At 40.7% G+C, this 10,837-nt stretch overlaps 1 protein-coding gene across 1 annotated transcript in view; it reads right to left on the bottom strand.

The window, feature by feature from the left end:
* CNTN6 (contactin 6) overlaps positions 1 to 10,837 on the bottom strand; it is a 92,346-nt gene that overhangs the window by 23,178 nt on the left and 58,331 nt on the right. The window contains exon 10 of the mRNA XM_010297572.1: positions 1,583 to 1,710. Within this exon, the coding sequence (XP_010295874.1) occupies positions 1,583 to 1,710 (128 nt within the window). The remainder of the gene's footprint in view (positions 1 to 1,582; positions 1,711 to 10,837) is intronic.

Here is a 10,837-nt window from a genome sequence, read left to right as displayed (position 1 = left end):
CAGCAGGAGGACTTAGACCCCCATCCAAAAGCAGCACAGGCCACCCAATAAATTGCCTAGGGTCAAGTCCTTCCCAGCCAAGGGTTGTGAACCCTGTGTCTCCCACTTCTCTCAGCCATGACTTTGTACAAGTCTGCTCCAGCTGGAGAAGAGCTGAGAGCAAAGAAAGCAGAAGCCTAGGGGAACATAGAGGTGGGGAAAGGATAGAAGAAAGAAACCTGGCTTTCCAGTCCTAAAAGTTATTTCTGTTTTATATGCAAGTGCTACGAAACGTGGCTGGGAGACAATTACCTGCACTTAGCTCCTTAATCAAAAACAAGGGGGGAAAAAAGGAAAAACAGAAGAAGAAAGCATGACTTGCGTTGGAGCTGGAAGTGGTATGCAGTCAGGCCAGTCCTTGCTGCCATCCATACAAAGTTTGGGAAACATCATACATAACTAGGTAGTGGCACTATGGCAGATCTCATCAGATCCCATCAGTCATTTTGTCTTAGACGACGTAGGATTTGGCTTCTTATAATGATCCCAATGGGACAAGTTCATAGTGATGACTCTCAGAGAGGCAGGTCACTTTCTTTTTAAGGAGAGAATTTAAAATTTATCTCATATACATAATGGAGAAGAAAATAATGGTAATGTGAAAGGAGGATGTTCCTCATTCTCCCTTCAGAAAAATATCTGTTTAGTTATATTAAACTGTAGTTAATGGTTGAAATGGTTTAATTAAACAAAAATCTAATGTAAGAAAACATAAACAAAAAAGTCAAATTCTTTCAAGCAAAGGGGGGTCCTGTGAAATGAGGTGTCTTGCTATTAATATCCAGGAAAACAAACTAGTCTGAAAGCATAGAAGACACCCTAACGGATCCCTTGTTTTATTATTAGTGCAGCAATTATACTGGGGAAGGGCTGTGGAAGATGGCCATTTTAATATTCAGAATCAAAAGCCCTGTGAAGGGCCAAAGAAGAGTTTTTGCTTGGCTCTGATTTGTTTTGGAGCTATTTACCAAGGCAGTGCACAGCAGCTGGGATGCAGAGAATGAGGGGGTGGCTTCAGCATCTACAGGAACGTAACACATGCAACGTATATCTGCCCCCCGCTGAAGAAAAGAAACCCACCTGATTTTTCAGATTACTTCATAACATCTTATTTCTTTCTGACACCCCAGCTTTAAAGTCTCTTCTGCAGTCTCAGATGTGATATAAATTGTAAATGAGCTGAATAAACTCACCCAAGCACGCTGCACAGGCTACACTGAGCCTCCAAACTGCCCAGCGCCTGCGACCGTGCAGCCCGTATGTGCGACGTCTAAACGGTACCGCAGTGCAAATATCGTTATTAGTGTTACTACATGTTTCTGCGGATATCTCGAGAGACCTCCCTGAAAAACAGATTGATCATTGGCGTGGTGCGGTCGTGGGGTTTTCTTTGCTGCAGGCGGTGGAGAGCTCAGTTTCAGCTTTAAACTGCAAGTAAAAACCTGTCAATACTAGCACCGATTGGCACTGTCTTGGGCATCCCGATGAAAAAAAGCATATACTTTCTAATATTCATAAAACACGGAAGAAAATACTAAAATACCTTTCACAATCAGGTTCCCTGAATTTCTGGCAACTCCGAACTGATTTGTTGCTATACAAGTGTACACCCCAGCATCTGATTTGGTGATGTTGTAGAGCCTGAGACTGCCATCCTCTAGTAAGATAACCCTGGGGGAAAAAAATAAACAAAGAAGAAAAAAAGACTTCTGTTAACAGGAACTGCAGTAGAAATGCAATAGTACTTTTAATATTTAAATGCTTCCATTATACTTTTCCTTTACTACAGCAAGCTGAATATGCATCAACCGATTTTCACCTCTGCTTATTATTGATTTCTCTATTAGGAATGTTATATTGACATACTGGAGTTGACCACTAACTTGCCTAGCTCACTTTCTTGCAGCGAAACTTGGACTCTCAAGAGAAAGAGGGAAGACCCAACTTGCTACCTAATTGTGCTATATTTTACCATGGGAGGGTTTTTTTCGGATCCCAATGCTCCTATGCCATAATAATGCTGGGTCTCAGCCCAGCTGCCTGTGCAGTTTTGTCAGGATTATTAAAAGTTATTAGCAGACTAGTTGAGATGCTGAAATGCCATCTCACAAGCCAAGGAGCCAAATCAAATACATCGCTGTCTCATAGGGCCCTCCAATCACCTTATTAGTCACTATGTTGTTTACACCAGTTTGCAGAGTATTGGGTAAATTGCGTTTAATAGTAATTTCAAGACCACTCCTGGGTTTTATGGACAAAATTAATTCCTAAGCTTGTTCACATGCTTCTTCACATTAATGAGATACTTTAGGGTATAAGTCAGTACAGAGTTTGGCATATATTTTCCTTAGGTAAGCTTTCTCTGCACGCCCGGCACCTTTTTGCTTTTACATACAAGGACAGCACTTCACAAATATACAGCACACATCTCTATCAAAGGTAGAGAATTTCAAAATGAAAACTGAATTAGGTAAGCAATGACATTTTGGACAGAAAATAATATTGTCCTGTAATGTTTTGTTAATTATGTGTCAGTTCTTCCATCCACCTGTGGCACCTGGTATAAGCTGAAGTTCTTGACCGACTTTTTCTGAGTTTAGAAGAAGGACAGTGGGCTGAAAGACGTGAAGTTCTTGGAAGTTCCCTGAAAATGAGGTCAGGATCTCTATGGAGAGCCACTCTTGCCAGTAAGGCCACTGCATGAGCACACTCCTTAGTAGTCATCAGAGAATCTGCACCTAACTGGGCAAGAGCTGCACTCAAACGCCACACTTTCCTACGTCTGACAAAATCCAGCTCTAAGTCACAAATCCACAGGAAACAAGGCTTCATTCATTCCAACGTTCACAGAAGTACTGCATTATTTTTTTATACTCCTCATTTAATTGACATTTAAATCTAATACAAGAATCCTTTTATAAAAAGAAAATATCTAATTCATGCATCACAGCTTGGGTATTTAATATTTATTACTAACAACATAAGATTGGATGATGTAATGAATTATTAAAGGAAACGAACGATAACAAGAGCAGAAGTCGAAGCTGGCAGTAATATCACAGCCATTAAACACACAAAAAGTATCATAGTGTCTTGCTGCATTCCACTCTGGTATTTATACACTTGTAGCTCTATGTGTAACACACATTAGACCTCGTTCTGCTTCCCGTTACGTGGTCCCAGCCTCTCAGCTGGTGGAAAGTAGCACTAGACCTGGATTTCTGGCAGCCTTCTGGCTTACATCCCCCCCGTTTCACGTCTCCCACTCTTGTCTGACCTCAGCCTGCCGAGATCTGCTCCTGAGCAGGGGCAGATTTAGGAAAGAGAAAAGCTGATGTGTCCCTGCGGCACCAGGCACTCTGCCCCCGGGGTGTGGAGCTGAGAGGGGAAGGGATTTAGGCTTGAATGAAAAATCTTTGTTACCTTGGCAATAATGACCAGGTACTGCCGCAGTTGTTTGCACGCAATTTGTAGTACAATGCGAAAGTAACTTTGGGTTTAATAATCCATCATATATCTGTATTAAACTGGAGAGGAGCAAAATGTGAACCAACAAAGTACATTCTTCAACATAATGATGTATCAACTAAGTGACATTTTCCAGATGAGGAAGGATGAATACGCAAGAAAGAGCTGAGCCTTTCCGCCGGCACCACTGTGCGACGGGTGCCTCTCCCTCTCAGTATGGGGACGCACCTGACGAGAGTGTTTCAAAGGCAGGTTTAAATATGAAGAAACATTTGCAAGTATTTCACTTCTGCCTCTGCAATTTCCTTTGCATTAATGATGCATTTCTTCGCATCAGTTTGCACCAGCCACAACACCCTCGTTAGAAACTACCGGTGATAAAACAGTTGATTCAACTGGCTGGTTAGCTAACATATGGTGGCTTCGTCAAACGGTATCAAAAGATATTCAAGTGCGAATCAGCAACTGGTCACAAATTGCATACCTGAATAATAAGTTATAACAAGTCACCCTAGTGTCTTTCTCGCCATCAGATATTGATGCCCTGTTATTTTTACTGGAGTTGCACCTAAAAGCTCTAGGTACAAATTGGAATCCAGAAGTAGGCATGAGAGAAAAAAAAAGACAGTCCCAGTCCCCAAAATCTTCCAACGTAGGTAAATACAGAGGAAAAACGGTCTGTAACCATACAGAATAACAAAGGGAGAATCTGTGACGACACAGGCTCTCTCTGGATTTCTGGCTAGGGCTTCTTCATTGAAGTTTGGTCACGTCCAGCTCAGGTTTTTTTCCTTGTATTCTTCATTAGAATTGATAGCTGAATAATTCCCAGCTTCCTGGTTTATCCACTAGGAGGGGTTTGTACCCACTCAAATGCTGACAAGGTGATGTTTGATCTGAAGAAATGCTGTTCTGAAACAATATTTCAACGGCCGGGCAGGCTGAGGATGCCAGGGCTCTTCCAACGGATCAAAACGGAGCTTAGCAAAGAGAACCATGAGCTAATAAAAGCCTCAGAGTTGGTTTGGAACAGAGGTCACACTACCTAAAGACAATTAGGGAGCTAGCAGTGAATAAGACACCCATGCAGAATTTATGTAAAAGCACAATTAGTTAGCGGGAAAGGGAATTAAAAAAAAAAAAAAATTTAGCAATTTCCAGCTGTACGGAGGTCTGTGTCAGGAGAGGGATGGGAAAGCAGAGCCCAGCAGAAAATCAAGATGATGCATTTCAAACGCAAGAAAAAAAAAAAAAAACAATGTGAAATACCGACTCAGTTGCCATGAACAACAAAGTTGCCATAAACTTCCTCAGAGCCACGACTTTACGCCGCGTGTGGGTGCAGAGGGGCTGCACTTTAACCTCTTTCATTTGTCTTTCAAATAATGGAACTGTGATTCTGAAGGCAATGGGAATATCTCTTCTAACGGGCTTTGGATCAAGCTCTAACACGTTTTAAAAAGAAGCTGTGAAAGGCACGTCTCCCCTGCTGAAAGGCTTGCTGAAAACCGTTACTTTTCACAACGTTTTAGACTGCGTGAAGGCTATAGATAAGATTTCTTAGCATTTGCATCAGAAGACAAGGTAATTCCAAGCGCTGCGACAAGACAGAAAAGTTTAACTTGTCCAATATAACACAAGTAGGATATTTTGTCTGCCAGGAAAACTGGACTTCTCTCAGTAAGTAAATGAGTGTCTGTTGAGGGACAAAAAGCCAAAGGACTGAAGCAGATCTGATAAAATGTAGAATTTTATCAGATCATCAGATAATAATCAGCAGATCTGATAAAATTCTCCTCCCGCTAAAGAAGGAGGAGAAGGAAGAATAAAATGAGCTACTTGGGACACAGCCGTTCCTAAAGCCCTGTTGCAGCAAGGGGTTGCTTAAGCATAAGCCTAACTCTGAAGGGGCATCTCTGACTTTACAAAACGCTTAAATTCCTATCAGACTAGTGTTGACACCTATATTCCTGCCTGAATTAAACAGGTACTACCTCTGGATAAATAGCTCGATTAAACAAAGTTGCTATGAGGAAAAGAAGAGATAAAAATCCAGCTATATAAATCCATACGAAGTTCCCGAACACAAGGGCTAATTGGAAACACCCAGAAATATCATTCCGTAGGGAACAAGCCTGGGAGCTTACCCTGCAAAAAGATGGGTATGGTGGATGCAGTTCACTTCATGTGGATGACAGGAGCATAAGACAGCTCTTGGAGCCCAGTTCAGAGACACGTCTCCCCAGTTTTCCATCTGCAGGACGCCCGTGGGTGGGGTGAGGATGCAGCGACAGGTACCGCAGTCCCTTCCCAGCACCAGGGGACCTGTAACCCGGGGTTTGGATCTAGAGGTAGTGCTTTTCCAAATCGGATGAAATCTGCCTTCAGGAATGGATCCAAAGCCCTTTGAGCCTCTGCAAACCTTCAGTCCCACAACAGTTTGTGAGAGGTTTGTCCCTGGTTTATTTAAGCATAGTGTAAGCGAGGTCCATTTGTTTGGTTTTAATCTACTCGTTGGATTGATCCCCACCCTTCTTCTCCCTGAGTGCCTCCGTTAGCATACAAGATAAGCGTCATATGCAGGAAGGGAAAACAAACAGCCTACCCAAGATTTGCTGGAGTCAAAATTCTGCGTAAAGTTCAAAAAGAAGAGTTTTCAGTGTTTCTGCAGAAGACATGAGACTGGGAAGAAGTGAGAGCTCATTAAAATTGTCACACATACTTTTTAAGTAAAGGACTCGAGAAATCAAGCAGGGATGATAGGTACGGCTTTTAATTAACCAGGCCAAACAAACTATCTCTGAAAGTGTTGTCTCATGTGAACAAAAGATTGTTGATGGCTATTTGCTTTGATCTTAAGAGCATGAAAGAATAATATGTATTTAACGAGGCTGATGGAAAAATAAAATCTGAGAAAAGAAAGAGGTGTCAACTCATTAGATTTTAAAGTGCAGCAGAGGTAATTTTGGTGCAGTGCTGTATTGTTCAGCCAATCTGTTTGAGAGAGAGGTGCAATTTTAATTCATGGATGTGAATTCCATTAATTCAATATAGCAAATGTCTTTGAAATCCCCATCAACATCAGTTGAGCTGGTGTAACACTGGGGGTGAATCAAGCCTACTTCTGCAGATTTCAGCACTGCCAGTGGGGTAGCTATCTCTTCAAGGGCATAAAATAATTCCTTTCAAAATAAAGTAACCCTGATACTTAATGTAAAGATTCACTCTTCTCCTGTCTGCCTCTAACATCAAGTGTCTGACACCTCTAATGTTATTGAAGTCATCATCATAGCGCTGTGCAGATAAAAAGGGAGTACTCTGGATCTGATGAAATCAGAGGCAAAGTAATTTTTATTATCTGAGAAATCCTATTTGAAACCATGTCTTCTCAGTCTCACTTTACTGCTCAAGAGCAAAAACACTCTTGCTTTCATAGGCTAAGAAAAGACATATTGTTTATAAATTTCTTCAGACATGCTAGCAGACTTTGAGACAATAACTGATTTTTCTAATTTTACAAAGATTGAGAAGCATGAGAGAGGCTGAATTAAAAAGGGAAGTGAGGGGCAGAAACACGGTGACTCAGAATTACTAGTGATTTATGCAGATGTAAATGTGAGTGAAGTTTGAGTGAATGAATGGTACCTGCTGATGACAGCTCTGGTATTTTTGAAAAGGTCCAACTGAGTCCCATCTGAGATCCAACTGTCTGTATTATATGTTAATGATCTTTGTACCTGTTTATCCTATTTTGAGCCTAATTTGTATGCTAATAGTATTGCCATTTAATAAACTATGCTTAAAAGAAGATTTTCCTTATCTGCATGCTGATATAAATGAGCTTCAGAGTTGACTGACAATTAACTGGAAATAAAATAAATGCCGTTAATCTCTGTGTTAACTATTTGGATCAAAACAAAATTACACGATCTAGCTGAATAGTCTTATTAAATTTTTTAGAAAGAGTACTATTAGCAATGATAGAAGGTGACACTATAACACTGTTTCTTGCTATTTCCTAAAATTCCTCTCTGTTCCTAAAAAAGAACATTATTTTTGCATAGAACCTCTGCAATTTGGGACCAAAACTATCTATTTTATGTAAATATATACAGGCATCTGAACTGAATTAAAGAGCTCCATCATAGAGCTTCTAGACAAAATGCAGTATTTTCAGGAGATGGTACTGCCTTTAACATAGAATAGCAAAAGTTGCTTTGCCCTGTCTTTAACATACTCAAGTATTAAATGTGAGGCAGATGTTCTTATGCAATGACCAAAGAAAAAAGTGATAAAAATACCATGTCTGTAGACATGTATCCAAATCTATTGTAGTAATATGTCTCAAAACTTGCAGCTGGGGAATACTGGGCAACAGCACCTCTACGTGTACGGGAAGGAAAGACGTGCTGACGAAACTATGAGTTTAGCGATGAAACAAAACAAACATGCAACCCCCCAAAATGTGGCTTGCCATATTTTAATCCTTTCAGCTTTCTAAATCCTTGGGATGTTTTTAAGGCGCTTATGAGCCTGTTCATCCTCAGTCTGCTGCATTAAACCACCATGCACACTTCTGGTCTTTTCGCAGATAGAGATCTTGGTCTTGTGTCATATTTACAAGATATGGCCCGTTCATAGCCCTTTTCTTCCCTGTCCTTGCCCTATTTCAAATCTGCATCTAAAGAGAGGATGTCATGAGAGGAGAGATGTAGTATAATCCTGGACTGAGACAAGAGCCATACCTTAGCATGTCCAGGCAAAAAGAAGGATTTCTTGGCTATCAGTCTACCTTGTGGACAGAACATAATGAAACATCATATTTATGTCTGAACATTCATAGCAGAAAAAAAAAATAGTGATAAAGTAGTACACTGTGAAGGAAAAGGTCAGGAAGCAGACTTTGCAAGATTCTGTGGTGAGAATCGAGGTAGAAAATGAACGGAATTGCCAAAGAAAAAGGTTGCCAATTTTTCTATTTGCCAACAAGTTTCTGCTGTTTTTATGAAATCTTTATAACTCCGGTACATTAGAGAAAAGTTCTTTCAGCACAGGATGGTATGCCCACACTACTACTATTCAATCTCATCCCACCATTAATCATCGTTTTTATGATTCAGACATTATTAGGAGTTCAGACACAGCCATTCATACAACCAAATTCACTCCAGATGTAAAACTAAGTACTTAATATGGGACCTAAGTAGAATTTAAATAGTGCATAAGGCCCTGAATTACCCTCTGCGTGGGAGGGTAATTCACTTACAGGAATCTTCTTCCCTATCTGCTTGTCAGAACATATTTCAAAAATAAAATTACAATAAAACCTGCTGTTAACTTTAAAGTATTCTGTATATACAACAGGCAACTTACACCAGGTACACAGCGTGGTACTGGCTTGCTTTCAGAAACCCTGGAGAGCATGTTCATGTGCACACCCCCCCATAATAGATAGTATCGGAGATGAACAGTGTTCCTCTCCAGAGATTTCAACTTCCGTGCTGATGACTCACCTTCTTTCAGCTGCACGTGTCCTTCCTCTCATGTCTTTAGCTCTCATCACCCCTAGCTTCTTGTGCCCATCCCTTGGGCTACCAGTGGGCTTGTAGGCAACCCTGGGGTGATACTCACTGGGCTACTGAATTTATACTTTGAGAGATAATGATAGGGACTGTATGCAGTTCACTGAAGCCTTAGACCTACATCCTTGCTCAAAATATCACAGAGCATAGGGATTTTATATCTTTTTAGTGTGTGAGTAATATTCTAGCAGTTGTGTGTGTCCCCTAAGCAGCTCCTCCTTCCGCTGAAAATTTGAAAAGATTTTTAGCTCTCATAGAAAAGAAGCAATGAACTAACAGTATTTCTTTGTAATAAAGAAAATTAAGCCACCCATGGCTAAACCGAAGGTGTTAGTACCCTCCTGCGAACCCTTCATGTTGGTCAAGCATCAGCCAAGCTCTCAAGGTGCTGTTTCTATGCTTTCGCTCCCATAACCCTTCACATTCAAAATGATCCCAGAAATTCCTCCCTAGAGGATTCTTTGTTCATCACACCTATAGCACGATTGGCAACAGTCCACGTGCCTGTCATGTTAATCAATATCTTATTGCTCCTTTTTACATCACCTCACCAACATCTGTCTGTTACTTCTAATGCTACTCTTGGGTTGAAAACTTTTGGGATCAGGAATTATCTTTTATCTGGTGTTTGTGCAGCATGTTTTTCATCCAGTACCAGTATTTTTGTATGCTGTGGCAATACATCCCAGAACAGTGCAACAGTAATGATTTGCATGGCAGTACAACTTGGACTAGAAGAGAAGCACAGAAGGTTGCATTCTCTCATTATTTTTTGTGCAAATGCCTAATTAGGAACCTTGATTCACAGCCTGCTGAAGTCAATGGAAAAACTCCAATGAGATTAGCTGGCTTTGGATCAAATCCTGAACATCAATCAGAATATGTGCATGAAGCAGGGATACAACATGAACTGAAAGGGAGAGAGGGCACAACACTGACATTCACGGAGGTTTAGTTTATTGCAACTCCGTATGACATGGAAGAGTGACAGATTGCTTGGGACATCTCAACATGCAGGACAGCCCCTCAGAAAGGCTCACCTTAACAAGGTTCCCAGGAGTTGCGTAGGAACAATTTAAAATTGTATTAGAGAGGTGTCATACAGAAGGGAAATTGTAATAAATCCAGCATCACGCAGGTTGTCATTCTTTCTTGTACGTGAGAACATATGGTTCATTTGCTTACTTGATGCTCATGCTATCTGATGTGCTAAACACTATTGCATTAAGTAGTCAGTAATACACGATGAAATTAGGTTTATTGGCTTGTTCCATTATGAAACTCTCTAAGGAGAGAGAAGAGAAGAGAAAAGACCTTTTCTTATGTCTTCCACTGCACTAATATTCTCTGTCTGCTGCCTGCCAGCATTTCATTGGGTCAAGTAACAATGGGGGTCCCCTTCTGCCTTCTCATTACTGTGCAGTGGATTGACTTCAAATGGAAAGATAACAGAGAAAGAAGAAACGGGGAAAACAAAGAAAAATAAGATTAAGAAGAAAAATAAAACATTGTCTTTTTCTTCCCATCATCTGTGCTCATTCTTCCTTCTCCTCACCTTTCACTCATGTGCTTTCCACTCCCTTGCCTTCTTTCTCAGCTTGGGGGAGAAGACAGAAATAACTGGAAACATGGAGAACACAAAGAAGGAAAGGCTGAAGGCTGTTCAGGCCAATTTGATGCATTTTCTGGCAACCCTTTGATTGCAAAACTTTTCTTATGCCAGTATCATTAGTTTTGCTGGATCACCA

This window comes from Phaethon lepturus, unplaced genomic scaffold (assembly GCF_000687285.1).
Source record: "Phaethon lepturus isolate BGI_N335 unplaced genomic scaffold, ASM68728v1 scaffold22, whole genome shotgun sequence".
Classification (NCBI taxonomy): domain Eukaryota; kingdom Metazoa; phylum Chordata; class Aves; order Phaethontiformes; family Phaethontidae; genus Phaethon; species Phaethon lepturus.
Note: the sequence above shows the minus strand (reverse complement) of the source record. Positions and strands in the feature narration are given on the sequence as shown.